The 17,088-nt window shown below is 43.1% G+C and overlaps 1 protein-coding gene across 1 annotated transcript; it reads left to right on the forward strand.

Annotated features, from left to right (window-relative positions):
- Window positions 1-2,056: 2,056 nt before the first annotated feature.
- Window positions 2,057-12,251, forward strand: abtb1 (ankyrin repeat and BTB (POZ) domain containing 1). The gene is made up of 12 exons (XM_041855784.2): window positions 2,057-2,310; window positions 3,010-3,072; window positions 3,178-3,233; window positions 7,016-7,160; window positions 7,338-7,497; window positions 7,887-7,932; window positions 8,429-8,545; window positions 8,644-8,756; window positions 9,001-9,099; window positions 9,241-9,408; window positions 9,525-9,725; window positions 9,826-12,251. Exons 1-12 carry the CDS (start codon window positions 2,255-2,257, stop codon window positions 10,030-10,032), a joined length of 1,431 nt encoding a protein of 476 aa, XP_041711718.2. The 5' UTR covers window positions 2,057-2,254; the 3' UTR covers window positions 10,033-12,251.
- Window positions 12,252-17,088: the final 4,837 nt, after the last annotated feature.

Below are 17,088 nucleotides of genomic sequence, written 5' to 3' on the forward strand. Positions count from 1 at the left end.
TTATTTGAATAATTAAATGGTTGTTTTGTGCACAAAGGTGATGACTAAAGAGAATGGAGAATGGCGCCGGAGAGGATGGCTGCCGTTTTATGGACTCTTAACCAACAGTGCTATTTTGTTAGTTTTTTTCGCTATGTTTGTAACTTATTTTGTACATAATGTTGCTGCTACCGTCTCTTATGACCGAAAAGAGCTTCTGGACATCAGAACAGCGATTACTCACCTTGAACTGGACTAATAATTTTTCTTTAATGAGTCGAACGAGAGGGATTGGCTCCAGACACCCGACAGGGCCCTCATCCCCGTCATTCGCAGTAGAAAGAAAAGGAGATATCGCGGAAGGATATCGGGGTGCCTGGTAAGGAGTTGGCGATGAGTGGCTAATCTGCCATTGCCATCGATACTATTGGCCAACATACAATCGCTTGATAATAAAGTGGACGAACTACAAGCACGTATATGCTACCAACGGGACATTAAAAACGGTAATATCTTATGTTTCACCGAGTTGTGGCTGAACAACGACATGAATAACATACAGCTGGCGGGTTATACACTGTATCGGCAGGATAGAACAGCAACCTCTGGTAAAACAAGGGGTGGAGGTCTATTTATATTTGCAAACAACAGCTGGTGCACAATACCTAAGGAAGTCTCAAGGTTTTGCTTGCCTGAGGTAGAGTTTCTCATGATAAACTGTAGACCACACTATCTACAAACAGTTTTCATCTATATTCTTCGTAGCTGTCTATTTACCACCACAAACCGATGCTGGCACTAAGACTGCACTCAATGAATTGTATACGGCCATAAGCAAACAGGAAAACGCTCATCCAGAGGTGGCGCTCCTAGTGGCCGGGGTCAGGCACGACTCCAGCACAATCATTAAGTTTGCCGATGACACAACAGTGGTAGGCCTGATCACCGACAATGACGAGACAGCCTATAGGGAGGAGGTCAGAGACCTGGCTCTGTGGTGCCAAGACAACAACCTCTCCCTCAACATGATCAAGACAAAGGAGATGATTGTGGACTACAGGAAAAAGAAGAGGACTGAGCACGCCCCCATTCTCATCGACGGGGCTGAAGTGGAGCAGGTTGAGAGCTTCAAGTTCATTGGTGTCCACATCACCAACAAACTAACATGGTCCAAGCACACCAAGACAGTCGTGTAGAGGGCACAACAAAACCTATTCCCCCTAAGGAGACTGAAAATATTTGGCATTGGTCCTCAGATCTACAGCTGCACCATCAAGAGCATCCTGACTGGTTGCATCACTGCCTGGTATGGCAACTGCTCGGCCTCCGACCGCAAGGCACTACAGAGGGGTAGTGCGTACGGCCCAGTACATCACTGGGGCCAAGCTTTCTGCCATCCAGGACCTCTATACCAGGCGGTGTCAGAGAAAGGCCCTAAAAATTGTCAAAGACTCCAGCCACCCTAGTCATAGACTGTTCTCTCTGCTACCGCACGGTAACCGGTACCGGAGCCCCAAGTCTAGGTCCAAGAGGCTTCTCAACAGCTTCTACCCCCAAGCCACAAGACTCCTGAACATCTAATCAAATGGCTACACAGACTATTTGCATTTGCATTTTGTTATTTAATTTTGGGGGGGTATTTTTGTGGTATTCTTTCTTAAAATTGCATAGTTGGGGGGCCAGTATGAAAAATGTATGCACTCACTAATTGTAAGTCGCTCTGGATAAGAGCGTCTGCTAAATGACTAAAAATGTAAGTAAGCATTTCACTGTAAGGTTTCACCTGTTGTATTCAGCGCATGTGATAAATACAATTTGATTTGATTTGATTTAAAGTGTCTTATTAGGAATTTTATAATCTGAACTCTATGAGGCCATGTTTGGTAATTTACTTTTTGGGCCGGGTGATAGTTACAGTACCGAAGCAAAACTGTAGGAGCAGTCGAAACCGTGATTCTAGACCGAACCCTGGCCCCTTGGTAAGGATTATGGATGTGATAATAATCTGATCCTAGACCCGTGGTTTAGTCGACCACTCAGAGAAGAGGTCATACGGAAGTGCATGTCATCTCGCTCCACCTTCTCTGGTCATGTGACTATATAAACCGTAAAATACTGACGATCGAAATATATATCTGTAAATAGTTGCACTGTAAGAAAGAACTAGCTAGCAAAACAACTTGTTTACACTTTACAGGAAATTATAACTGGATCCACACCTGTCTAACAGGCAGGCCGTTTCAATGCATTACAGAGAACCGAAAACGCTGCGGAGATGGACGCGTACGATTTGTTTACAAGTTGCAGAAAGGGCGACATTTCCAGAGTTAGGTAAATGGAGTCTGTGGAATAGAAATGCGTAGTTTGCAGTAGCACGATGAGGAAGTCTAGCTTGTTTAGCTATAAACAACAAAGACAACCTTGTGGTCAGTAGTAGTGTTAGAAATATTTAGCAAATTTGTCAGTGTGCTAACGTTAGTGTGAATATGATATTGGCTATGTTAGCATACGCTATGCTATTTGAGATGGTCTGTTGTGTCCTTTGAAGTCATGCCAGTGGCGATAGTGTTTATTGTGTGTTTTGGTATTACTATTAGGTTCTGTTTATGTGCAGGAAAGTAGGTTTAGCTAGTAGACTTATTATAAACTATAAACACAATGCAACTCTTGTTTATTCTGCGCACATATCTGTCAACTTCCAACCTGGAAACTTTTAATTTTTACCTTTTGTGTGACTGATATACAAATGTAAGTAGGTCGCTCTCAAAACTCCTCTCATATTTATTACAGTGAAGACTGCAATAGCAACACTATTCCTCTAAAGTAGGCTGTATGGTGACAATTTATGTTAAATCAAACACCAAAAGTAGTTTGACATAGTCTAGAATTTGGAATGCTTCTACAGTTAGCGTTGTACTGTTTGTGTGGAATGTGAACATGTAGAGACCAGCATTAAGGTGAAGAGAGGTTATGGTAGAAACTATCTTAACTGCCAGTATCGGCCTAATGACTTTCCATTTTTCTGTGAAGGTATCTTGTTGAACAGAGAGACGTGGACCTCAATGTAAGAGACAAATGGGACAGCACCCCGTTGTAAGTATGGAGTTAATCTTGTGGAATGTAGCCTGCACACAATATATTTGACAAGATAATTGTTAAGAATGTAATGTAATTAAACAATGTATTAATTTTCCACAGGTACTATTCTTGCCTCTGTGGCCATGAGGAGCTGGTCCAGTACCTGTTGGCTAATGGTAAAGCTGGAATTTGCACCAAGGGTCAAAGCACATTTAACAAGGTTTAAAGACAGGGCTTGTGGGGGATCTTGTTAGGTGCCCTTAAACATATGTTTTCCTGCAACTCGCACTAGGCTATACAGTGCATTCGGAAAGTATTAAGACCATTTGACTTTTTTCACATTTTGTTACGTTACAGCCTTATTCTAAAATGGATTAAGTAGTTTTTTCCCCTCATCAATCAACAGACAATATCCCATAATGACAAAGCAAAAACAGGTTTATTACCATTTTTACAACTGAAATATCACATTTACATAAGTATTCAGACCCTTTACTCAGTACTTTGTTGAAGCACCTTTGGCAGCGATTACAGCCTCAAGTCTTCTTGGGTATGACACTAAATCAAGTCAAATCAAATTTTATTGGCCACATGCACCGAATACAACACGTGCAGACATTACAGTGAAATGCTTACTTACAGCCCTTAACCAACAGTGCATTTATTTTAAATAAAAAAGTAAAATAAAACAACAACAAAAAGTGTTGAGAAAAAAGAGCAGAAGTAAAATAAAATGACAGTAGGGAGGCTATATATACAGGGGGGTACCGGTGCAGAGTCAATGTGCGGGGGCATCGGCTAATTGAGGTAGTTGAAGTAATATGTACATGTGGGTAGAGTTAAAGTGACTATGCATAAATAATTAACAGAGTAGCAGCAGCGTAAAAAGATTGGGTGGGTGGGCAGTGCAAATAGTCCGGGTAGCCATGATTAGCTGTTCAGGAGTCTTATGGCTTGGGGGTAGAAGCTGTTGAGAAGTCTTTTGGACCTAGACTTGGCACTCCGGTACCGCTTGCCGTGCGGTAGCAGAGAGAACAGTCTATGACTAGGGTGGCTGGAGTCTTTGACAATTTTGAGGGCCTTCCTCTGACACTGCCTGGTATAGAGGTACTGGATGGCAGGAAGCTTGGCCCCAGTGATGTACTGGGCTGTACGCACTACCCTCTGTAGTGCCTTGCGGTCGGAGGCCAAGCAGTTGCCATACCAGGCGGTGATGCAACCAGTCAGGATGCTCTCGATGGTGCAGCTGTAGAATTTTTTGGGGATCTGAGGACCCATGCCGAATCTTTTCAGTCTCCTGAGGGGAAATAGGCTTTGTCGTGCCCTCTTCACAACTGTCTTGGTGTGTTTGGACCATGATAGTTCGTTGGTGATGTGGACACCAAGGAACTTGAAGCTCTCAACCTGTTCCACTACAGCCCCGTCGATGAGAATGGGGGCGTGCTCAGTCCTCTTTTTTTTCCTGTAGTCCACAATCATTTCCTTTGTCTTGGTCACGTTGAGGGAGAGGTTGTTATCCTGGCACCACACGGCCAGGTCTCTGACCACCTCCCTATAGGCTGTCTCATCGTTGTCGGTGATCAGACCTACCACTGTTGTGTTGTCGGCAAACGTAATGATGGTGTTGGAGTCGTGCTTGGCCATGCAGTCATGGGTGAACAGAGAGTACAGGAGGGGACTGAGCACGCACCCCTGAGGGGCCCCCGTGTTGAGGATCAGTGTGTCAGATGTGTTGTTACCTACCCTTACCACCTGGGGATGGCCCGTCAGGAAGTCCAGGATCCAGTTGCAGAGGGAGGTGTTTAGTCCCAGGATCCTTAGCTTAGTGATGAGCTTTGAGGGCACTATGGTGTTGAATGCTGAGCTGTAGTCAATGAATAGCATTCTCACGTAGGTGTTCCTCTTGTCCAGGTGGGAAAGGGCAGTGTGGAGTGCAATAGAGATTGCATCATCTGTGGATCTGTTGGGGCGGTATGCAAATTGGAGTGGGTCTAGGGTTTCTGGGATAATGGTGTTGATGTGAGCCATGACTAGCCTTTCAAAGCACTTCATGGCTACAGATGTCAGTGCTACGGGTCGGTAGTCATTTAGGCAGGTTATCTTAGTGTCCTTGGGCACGGGGACTATGGTGGTCTGCTTGAAACATGTTGGTATTACAGACTCAGTCAGGGACATGTTGAAAATGTCATGAATGTTGACCTGCTTAAAAGTCTTACTCACATCGGCTACGGAGAGCGTGATCACATAGTCATCCGGAACAGCTGGTGCTCTCATGCATGCTTCAGTGTTGCTTGCCTCGAAGCGAGCATAGAAGTGGTTTAGCTCGTCTGGTAGGCTTGTGTCACTGGGAAGCTCGCGGCTCTGCTTCCCTTTGTAGTCTGTAATAGTTTTCAAGCCCTGCCACATCCGACGAGCGTCAGAGCCGGTGTAGTACGATTCAATCTTAGTCGTGTATTGACTCTTTGCCTGTTTGATGGTTCGTCGGAGGGCATAGCGGGATTTCTTATAAGCGTCCGGGTTAGAGTCCCGCTCCTTGAAAGCGGCAGCTCTACCCTTTAGCTCAGTGCGGATGTTTCCTGTAATCCATGGCTTCTGGTTGGGGTATGTACGTACGGTCACTGTGGGGACGACATCATCGATGCACTTATTGATGAATAAGCTTGGCACACCTGTATTTGGGTAGTTTCGCCCATTCTTCTCGGCAGATCCTCTCAAGCTCTGTCAGGTTGGATGGGGAGTGTCACTGCAAGGCTATTTTCAGGTCTCTCCAGAGATGTTAGATCGGGTTCAAGTCCGGGCTCTGGCTGGGCCACACAAGGACATTCCGAGACATGTTCCGAAGCCACTCCTGCGTTGTCTTGGCTGTGTGCTTAGGGTCGTTGTCCTGTTGGAAGGTGAACCTTTGCCCCAGTCTGAGGTCCTGAGCGCTCTGGAGCAGGTTTTCATCAAGGATCTCTGTACTTTTCCCCGTTCATCTTTCCATTGATCCTGACTAGTCTCCCAGTCCCTGCCGCTGAAAAACATCCCCACACCAACATGCTTCACCATAGGGATGGTGCCAGGTTTCCTCCAAACGTGACGCTTGGCATTCAGGCCAAAGAGTTCAATCTTGGTTTCATCAGACCAGAGAATCTTGTTTCTCATGGTCTGAGAGTCCTTTAGGTGCCTTTTGGCAAACTCCAAGCAGGCTATCATGTGCCTTTTACTGAGGAGTGGCTTCCGTCTGGCCACTCTACCACAAAGGCTTGATTGGTGGAGTGCTGCAGAGATGGTTGTCCTTCTGGAAGGTTCTCCCATCCCCACAGAGGAACTCTGTCAGAGTGACCGTCGGGTTCTTGGTCACCTCCCAGACCAAGGCCCTTCTCCCCCGATTGCTCAGTTTGTGCCTTTCCAAATCATGTCCAATCAATTTAATAGAAACATCATGTTGTAGAAACAGCTCAAGGATGATCAATTACATTTTACATTTTAGTCATTTAGCAGACGCTCTTATCCAGAGCGACTTACAGGAGCAATTAGGGTTAAGTGCCTTGCTCAAGGGCACATCGACAGATTTTTCACCTAGTCGGCTCAGGGATTAGAACCAGCGACCTTTCGGTTACTGCCACAACGCTCTTAACCACTAAGCTACCTGCCGCCCCAATGGAAACAGCACCTGAGCTCAATTTCGAGTTTCCTATCAAAGAATACTTATGTAAGTAAGGTATTTCTGTTTTTTATTTTTAATACATTTGCAAAACTTTCTAAAAACCGGTTTTCGCTTTGTCGTTATGGGGTATTGTGTGTAGATTGATGAGGAAAAACAATTATTTAATCAATTTTAGAATAAGGCTGTAAAGTAACAAAATGTGGAATAAGTCAAGGGGTCTGAATACTTTCTGAATGCACTGTATCCTAAATGCAATTAATAGTGTCTTGGAGGTGACCTGTACGCTATGTTTTCCATGTGGGCTTTCAGGAGCGAAGTGTGAAGCCAACACATTTGATGGAGAGCGATGCATGTATGGCTCTCTGAGTGACTCCATCCGACGTCTCCTAAAAGAGTACAAGTGCATCACAGCCCAAGCCATGCAGAGGGACTATTATGACCACTTCCTGCTCACGTAAGGCGCTGTAACGTTACGATGCATCTTAACTGCATCATAATGTTTTATAGCCGTTAGCTTTGTGTTTTCCTTATTCTGTGTTGCCTGTACTTCTGTTTGTCTGCTTAGAAACTCTAACATCAACACTCACTTGGCTCTGCTTTGTCCCTGTCCTCCCCTTCTGTCTGTATATAGGTTACTGGAGCAGGGCCAGTATAGTGACGTCAAGTTCCTGGTTCACGGTGAGACATTTCAGGCTCACCGCTGTGTGCTGAGCGCTCGCTCAGAGTACTTCACAGCCATGTTTGAAACCAAATGGAAAGGAAAGAACTTGATTCCCCTCAAACACCCTTTGGTAGGTGTTGTATTGCACCACCTCTTTCAGATAGGTATGACAGCATAATGTTGGATTGGACCGGGGGGGGGGCTGCTATATTTATGAGGTCATTGATAAAAATGTTGTTAAACTTTACTTTATAATATGCTATTTACCTTGTTATTGCGTTAGGAGTCATTATAACAAGCACAATTGCAAAGCATTTGATACAGGAATTGTATGAATTATGTACTAGAAAGATTGTCTCCACAGAAATTCTTACTGAAACAAAGTGAATCAGGGCTGTATGCATAAAATGTTACCAAAACATTCACTGGTCCAAAAGGGAATCTAAAGTAACAGTGTAAACACAGTAAATTATCCATATTGATTAAGAAAAAACACTTTTTTTTTTCACCCTGTTTCAGATCAACCCTGCAGCCTTTGGTGCCATCCTGCAGTATTTTTACACTGGTGGGTTTCTATTGGTTGGGGTGTATAACTAGATGTATAAATGCAGAATTAGGCTAAGATTTCAACTTCAATTATGTTCATTTGTGACATTAGACATGTTGACATTTGCTTTAAGATGAGGCAAACGTGCAGTATGTAAAATTGCGTTTTGCATTCAAAGATGTCTAAATATGTCATAGTCATCCCAGTGATTGTAAAGGATGCCTGAGGACTACGTACAAGCTCATCCTTGATTGATGGCTTACTGAAATGTATGTTTCCTTCCAGTCAGAAGATTAGGGGATTTTCAGTCTTTCTCTAAAGAAGTGATGACGTAGAATCCATAAAGTCTAACATGACATAAAAAGGCCAAACAGAAAGAAAAGAAGTTATTTCTATCCACTGTTTGCTGCTTCATCATAAAGAGCCAGGACACACTTTTAAGACATTTCTTTCAAAGTTGTGTAGCCTAAATTTGGTGTTACAAAGCTATGAGCTAACCGGCTTTCGCTTCCAGGTCGTATGGACATTGATGTGAGCCATGTGGAGGACTGCAAGCGGCTGGCCAAACAGTGCAAAATGGGCGACCTTATTGATGAGTTGGAGAGCAAGTGTAAACAGGTGTATGAGTTTGGTAAGCTCCCTCTTCTCAAATCTCCTGAAATTAGGCCTACACGTTTACATTGTGACATGGTTTCTCACCTGCCTCTCTGTGTCTGCCTCTATGCATAGTCTCCAATAAGCCAGGGACTTGTGTTAAGGTTCTGACCCTGGAGCCTCACAGCTGTCAGCATCAGGAGGAGATGGCTCAACTGGCAGACTGTGCCCTCCCTGCTGAGCTAAAAGTAAGAACATTACAAACTAGCCTGGTCCCACATCGTTTGGGATTTAGGCAACTCTTCTGACTCATTGTTAGCATGGCAAGAATAGTCAGAGGCGTTGGCTAAAGCACATACTGAACAGATCTGGGACCAGCTAATTACAATCATATTAAAGGTTGCCACCTATGATTATCACTTGATGTAAAGAAACCTTTTGTTCATAATAAGTGAATTGTCAAGGATCTTTGTCATTTTTGTTTTTCTGTAGGTGGGATTTGGCGAGCTTCCATTTGACAGAACTGACAACTTCCCTAGCTACCCTGACATTTGCTTCAGGGTTGAAGGTTATGACTTCCTGTGTCATAAGGTGTGCCCCACATACCTCTAACAAAGTACAAAGCTAGATTAGTTTATCGTCAGGCTATGACATTGGAATTAGTCATTAATTATGCATCTCCTCCGTTAATTACAAGGGGCTAAGCGAGTTGTCTTTATTCCCTCTGGACAGGCGTTTTTCTGTGGACGCAGTGACTATTTTAAGGCGCTGCTGCAGGACCACTTCAGTGAGGGAGAGATGCTGCAGTCCCAGCCCAGCACCCCAGTCCTCACCATCCACAACATCTCCCACGAGATCTTTATCCGTCTCCTCTATTATGTCTACAGCGACGACACGGAGGTCAGTTCAGGCAGAATTCCTGCAGTGATGATATTTCTAGTGTTTCTCTGAACTCACCAGAGTCTTGTCTTACCCATTGTTATTCTCTTTCTCTCTCTCTCTCTGCCTGTGTCCAGCTGTCCCCAGAGAATGTGTTTGATGTGCTGTGTGTGGCTGATATGTACCTGCTCCCCGGGCTGAAGCGTCTATGTGGTAAGACGCTGGCCAAGATGCTGTGTGAGGACAACGTGTTGCACATGTGGAAGACGGCCAAGCTCTTCAGACTATCTCGTCTGGAGGACCAGTGCACGGAGTACATGGCCAAGATCATAGAGAGGGTGAGTGTCTGTCATTATAGGCAGTGCAAGGATGGTCTTTGCTGTGTCCCATCTGAACTCTGACCTCTACCCTCTCCCCCTGGCCCCCTCTCCTCAACAGCTGGTAGAGCAGCCTGAGTTTGCTGACATGATCAAGGAGGATGCTGGGGCGGTGGAGGACCGACACGAAACAGACTCCATCCCTCTGGTGGACGACATCCGCTTCCACATCACCAGCAACGTCCAGACCTTCAGCGCCATCGAGGAGGCCAACGTGAAGCTGGACGCCCTGGATCAGCTGCTCTCCACCATCGGCCTGGAATGCTAATGAGAAGGTGTGGTGGCGTGTTAGGGCTAGTACTGGCTAAGCTAGCGTCTAGCCACAAGCAGTGGCAATAAGGACTTGTATTGGACTGTTGAATGGTATTGGGAGAGGCATTAAACAGCTTTCACATTATACACACAAAAATAGTCTTGTTTATTTCACCAGCAATGGCTTCAAATAGTTTAAATGCTTCTGGGCCCGACCAGGTGGTGGGCAAAGCACCTTTTTGTGAATAATGTGAAAGCTGGAAATGCTACAATTTGTGTATTGGGTACATTCTAGTATTGACCTGGAATGTCGAAGACCGAAGTATGTAGGGACTGGAGGCATCAAGTTGCTATTGAGTAGCTAGACAAGGATAGAGATGCTGAAGGAAGAAGTTGAGGATGATGTTGCATTGAATGAAATGAATTAGAATGAATGAAACACACAGATACAGAAGCCCTTGTGATGAGGAATGGAGTGTGGACTCTGATTGTAATATGTACTTAAGTTTGGGGTTTTATTTTGAAGTAATGTGAAGAAGAAAGAAAGAAAAAATAAATATATATATATATATATATATATAGACAAAAACAATAGACAAAAACCGTTCGGGATGACAAGTCATCTGACCACAAATATAGTAGACCCAATGTCACAGCAGAAGATATTACAGTATATCGACTTAGAAATATGAAATGAAATGTAGCTATTAAAGCACCTTCGCATATGTGTGACAAATATTCAATTATGAAAAGCTCTTGTTTTTAAACCAAGAGACTGAGAAACAGCAAATATTTTACTCTTGTGATGAATTACAATAATTATAGAATTCTGAATGGCAGCCACATTAATTTTTTTCCCCCCTAACATGGACATCACTCTTTTTTTCCATCAGCATTTCCTGACTGATATGAATTTGTTAAACTATGTTTTCGCGGCTTGCTTTTCTTAAGAGGCAAGACATTTTGATTATATTTCACCTTGTGCTAGTATATTATAGGTCTAATTGCATGCTGATTACTCTTGTTGTGTATGCATGATTTATCTTTATAGAACGTAGCTTTTTATTTAGGTGTTAGGAGAGAGGAAACCATAGCTAGTTACATGGCTATGGTAAATATTGTTTAAATCCCAAAATAATGAAAAGAAATTCAGCCTCATATGTCGTATATGACAATGTATTGAAACCATTACTGTTAATCATGAGTAAAGTAATGAATTTATTTTTATGATTTAGTTTTGAAAAAAGGATGACTGGAGTCAAGTAAAGACCCAACGAGAGTTTATTTACAAAATTGATATTGAATACTCTTGGTGAGTTTTTTTTATTTATTATTGGCAATCATTTAGAGAATTCATTACACGACTTGTATTCTAGTTCATTTTATTTGATAACTAGATATTGAATTCTGTCAATCACATTCATGCAGCAAATGCATTTAGCCTCGATTTGCATGCAGTATACAGTGTGGGAAACCACAGTAAAAAGGATGTGAGTGTTTTCACATACAGCAGTCACAAAATGGATCCTCATTTCCTTAAAGCATACTTGCATGTACATGGACAAGCAGACAGACAACCAACCACAAACAATACAGTGCAATTTTAGGGATGACATTTAAACACCTGAATAGCTGTCCTTTATTTATTTTGAACTTAATCTAAGTCCCAATATCTCTTATCTTTAACTATGACATTCCACTGCTGTGCATATATATCACTTTCAAAATAGAAATGTATTTTTCATTGTCAACTTTACCACAAATCTACTACTGGATAAGCATAAAGGATTGTACTGTAAATCACATACTAACCCCTGTACATGCTGAACAGACAAAAACACATGTTATGTATTTGTGAAGCTTGTGTGATTTAACACCATTTCTTATGAGGACTGTTCTTTAAGAGGATTACACACGCTATGGTTAGTAATGACTTCCCATTACATGGACTAAGTAGGATCAATCATTTAGCCAGTCTGCTTTGATAAATATGTAAGGGATAATCAACGATGGGTTATGCGTTCTCTTGAAAAGAATGAACGACGTGGAAGGTGTGCAGTGGAACTAACCTTCCACGGAGTTGCATTATTTTCCTGAGAACGCATAGTCCTGAGTTGATTATCCCTTTTATACCGTGGCTATAATTTAGCACATTTACAGCTAGAAATGTGTTCATTTGCAGGTAGAAATGTGTTCAACATCAACTGAAGTAGCTAGCAAGATTACTAGCTAGTGACAGTAGTTGCCTTGGTAACCAAACAAACAGACTTGCTAGTTCAGCTAACCGAACCATCAGTCCTAGCTTGCTATTATGAAAATCGAATTCAACAATGCCAATAATGCTTTCAGTTCGACTTTTGCTTTCAAAAGCAGCTCAAACATAGCACATGTAAGAATGAACTATAGCCATTGAATTGTACCATGCAAAGATTCCGTGCGTTATAAGGAAATAATGCACGTTCTAGAATGCCCTTCAAGCCAATCAGAAACAGGTATTCAACAATGCCATGGTATAATTAAGCAATAAGGCCCGAGGGGGTGTGGTATATCACCAATATACCATGGCTAAGGGCTGTTCTTAAGCATGACGCAACGCTGAGTGCCTGGATACAGCCAATAGCCGTGGTATATTGGCCATATACCACAAACCCCCGAGGTGACTTATTGCTATTATAAACTGGTTACAAACGTAATTAGAACAGTAAAAATAAATGTATTGTCATACCCGTGGTATACGGTCTGATATACCACGGCTGTCAGCCAATCAGCATTCAGGGCTCAAACCACCCAGTTTACAATTAGATATAACTTGACCATTAAGACAAATACGTACTAAACCTTGTGTGTGTGGTACTGGGATGGTCCATGACAGTGCTTCCAATATATATATATTTTATATACTCTGTATTTTACTTTAATTTAAAACAGAAATGTTTTACCATTGTCACATTGTTAGCAATATTGACTCCACATTTATTTTAAAGTGAAATAATATATTATGGACAAAGCTGTAAGTGCAATAAAAATGAAGAAAAAATGCATTTCCATTGGTGTTTTGTCCTTTTTGAAAGTTACAAGTACATATTAATAAACACATTTTCCTTAATGTCTAAAGATCTGGCAATTTCATCCTAGATGTTTCTACAACTTGATTGGAGTCCACCTGTGGTAAGTTCAGTTGATTGGACATGATTTGGAAAGGCACACACCTGTCTATACAGTGGGGAAAAAAGTATTTAGTCAGCCACCAATTGTGCAAGGTCTCCCACTTAAAAAGATGAGAGAGGCCTGTAATTTTCATCATAGGTACACGTCAACTATGACAGACAAATTGAGAATTTTTTTTCCAGAAAATCACATTGTAGGATTTTTATGAATTTATTTGCAAATTATGGTGGAAAATAAGTATTTGGTCACCTACAAACAAGCAAGATTTCTGGCTCTCACAGACCTGTAACTTCTTTAAGAGGCTCCTCTGTCCTCCACTGCGTTACCTGTATTAATGGCACCTGTTTGAACTTGTTATCAGTATAAAAGACACCTATCCACAACCTCAAACAGTCACACTCCAAACTCCACTATGGCCAAGACCAAAGAGCTGTCAAAGGACACCAGAAACAAAATTGTAGACCTGCACCAGGCTGGGAAGACTGAATCTGCAATAGGTAAGCAGCTTGGTTTGAAGAAATCAACTGTGGGAGCAATTATTAGGAAATGGAAGACATACAAGACCACTGATAATCTCCCTCGATCTGGGGCTCCACGCAAGATCTCACCCTGTGGGGTCAAAATGATCACAAGAACGGTGAGCAAAAATCCCAGAACCACACGGGGGGACCTAGTGAATGACCTGCAGAGAGCTGGGACCAAAGTAACAAAGCCTACCATCAGTAACACACTACGCCGCCAGGGACTCAAATCCTGCAGTGCCAGACGTTTCCCCCTGCTTAAGCCAGTACATGTCCAGGCCCGTCTGAAGTTTGCTAGAGTGCATTTGGATGATCCAGAAGAGGATTGGGAGAATGTCATATGGTCAGATGAAACCAAAATATAACCTTTTGGTAAAAACTCAACTCGTCGTGTTTGGAGGACAAAGAATGCTGAGTTGCATCCAAAGAACACCATACCTACTGTGAAGCATGGGGGTGGAAACATCATGCTTTGGGGCTGTTTTTCTGCAAAGGGACCAGGACGACTGATCCGTGTAAAGGAAAGAATGAATGGGGCCATGTATCGTGAGATTTTGAGTGAAAACCTCCTTCCATCAGCAAGGGCATTGAAGATGAAACGTGGCTGGGTCTTTCAGCATGACAATGATCCCAAACACACCGCCCGGGCAACGAAGGAGTGGCTTCGTAAGAAGCATTTCAAGGTCCTGGAGTGGCCTAGCCAGTCTCCAGATCTCAACCCCATAGATAATCTTTGGAGGGAGTTGAAAGTCTGTGTTGCCCAGCGACAGCCCCAAAACATCACTGCTCTAGAGGAGATCTGCATGGAGGAATGGGCCAAAATACCAGCAACAGTGTGTGAAAACCTTGTGAAGACTTACAGAAAACGTTTGACCTGTGTCATTGCCAACAAAGGGTATATAACAAAGTAGAAACTGAGAAATGAGAAACTTTTGTTATTGACCAAATACTTATTTTCCACCATAATTTGCAAATAAATTCATTAAAAATCCTACAATGTGATTTCCTGTTTTATTTTTTCTCATTTTGTCTGTCATAGTTGACGTGTACCTATGATGAAAATTACAGGCCTCTCTTGGTGGCTGACTAAATACTTTTTTTCCCCCACTGTATAAGGTCCCACAGTTGACAATGCATGTCAGAGCAAAAACCAAGCCATGAAGTCGAAGGAATTGTCCGTAGAGCTCCGAGACAGGATTTTGTTGAGGAGCAGATCTGGGGAAGGGTACCATCATACTTAATTGGAAGAAGTTTGGAACCACCAAGACTTCCTAGAGCTGGCTGCCAGGCTAAACTGCGCAATTGGGGGAGAAGGGCCTTGGTCTGGGAGGTGACCAAGAACCCGATGGTCATTCTAACAGAGCTCCAAAGTTCCTCTGTGGAGATGGGAGAACCTTCCAGAAGGACAACCATTTCTGCAGCACTCCACCAATCAGGTATTTGGGGTAGAGTGGCCAGACTGAAGCCACTCCTCAGTAAAAGGCACATGACAGCCCGCTTGGAGTTTGCCAAAAGGCACCTAAAGGACTCTCAGACCATGAGAAACAAGATTCTCTGGTCTGATGAAACCAAGATTGAACACTTTGGCCTGAATAATAATAATATGCCATTTAGCAGATGCTTTTATCCAAAGCGACTTACAGTCATGTGCGCATAAATATTTTACATATGGGTGGTCCCGGGGATCGAACCCTATACCCTGGCATTACAAGCGCCATGCTCTACCAATTGAGCTACAGAGGACCACAGAATGCCAAGCGTCACGTCTGGAGGAAACCTGGCACCATCCCTAAGGTAAAGCATGGTGGTGGCAGCATCATGCTGTGGGGAATGTTTTTCAGCGGCAGGGACTGGGAGATTAGTCAGAATCGAGGGAAAGATGAACGGGGCAAAGTACAGAGAGATCCTTGATGAAAACCTGCTCCAGAGCGCTCAGGACCTCAAACTGTGGCAAAGGTTCATCTACCAAAAGGACAACGACCGTAAGCACACAGCCAAGACAACTCAGGAGTGGCTTCGGGACAAGTCTCTGAATGTCCGAGTGGCCCAGCCAGAGCCCGGACTTGAACCCGATCTAACATCTCTGGAGAGACCTGAAAATAGCTGTGCAGCAACGCTCCCCATCCAACCTGACAGAGCTTGAGAGGATCTGCAGAGAAGAATGAGAGAATCTCCCCAAATACAGGTGTGCCAAGCTTGTAGCGTCATACACAAGAAGACTTGAGGCTGCTGAAGGTGCTTCAACAAAGTACTGAGTAAAGGGTCTGAATACTTATGTAAATGTGCTATTTCAGTTTAGAATTGTTTTGTGTTTTTGCTTTGTCGTTATGGGGTATTTTGTGTAGATTGATTGAAAAAATGTTTAATGCTGTAACTTAACAAAATGTGGAAAAAGTCAAGGGGTCTGAATACTTTCTGAATGCACTGTAAAAGACTGTAAAAGCAACACCAGTTCAGTGCCAAGTGATTTTAATTTGGGAAATCTGTTCCAAAGTATTTCCACGTATAATAGAGAGATATGTGATTGTGTACAAATGTAAGAAAGGTTTGAAATTATTGTTTTAGTGAAACATTATATCTGTTTTTGCAGTCAATTTGCAGTCTACAAATTATTTGTAATAGTGTTCCGGCCCCCTGACCATCCGCCCATGAAAAAGTCGGCCCCCAGCTGAATCTATTAGTTGATGATCCCTGTTCTAGAAGATAGAGAATGAAGTGGAATATGAAGGCCTGTCCAGCCAATACTTTCCAACACCCTCAAGGTGGTGCCCTTTCTTCATTCAGATTGTCTCAGTTGCTCATCTGAGATGGCGCCTTTAGGATAGAACATGAGCTGTTTGTCAACTGCCAAGACATTATTTTATTGGGAAGAAAACAGTAATTTAGGCTATTCCTACTGATCTAGCTTCCTCATACAATAATGCAAACCATTTATCTTGTTACCAAGGCTCTATACTCCTGGCAATGTCTTCTCTCTGAGTGCACAGCCAGGGATGCTCATAGGGTTCTCTGTCTCCAACCCTCATTTTAATCCCAGTTTATCAGAAGCCCACAAAGGTGTGGAGAAGGTTAGGGGAAAGAGGGATGGTTGTGTGTGTGGTGGCATACCAAGGCCATTGTACCCCCTTCCCCCATTGTGTTTTGTGTGTGTGTGTGTGTGTGTGTTCACAAACCGATTGCCCTTGCCTGCAAGTCTCCGCTGTTCTGCCTCCCTTTGCACATAATCATTCTCATTTGAAAGGGATGCAGAGCTATATGTCACCTTAATGGAGCTCAGTGGTGGCAAAGGTTTTCAGTGGTGGCAGACACAGAATAGGCCAAAGCGCAACAGGGAATAAGTTGTGGGCAAAGCTGTTGTAAAAACATGTTGAAGGGGGGTTCAA

The sequence above is a fragment of the Coregonus clupeaformis genome, chromosome 30, assembly GCF_020615455.1.
Source record: "Coregonus clupeaformis isolate EN_2021a chromosome 30, ASM2061545v1, whole genome shotgun sequence".
NCBI classification, from domain to species: domain Eukaryota; kingdom Metazoa; phylum Chordata; class Actinopteri; order Salmoniformes; family Salmonidae; genus Coregonus; species Coregonus clupeaformis.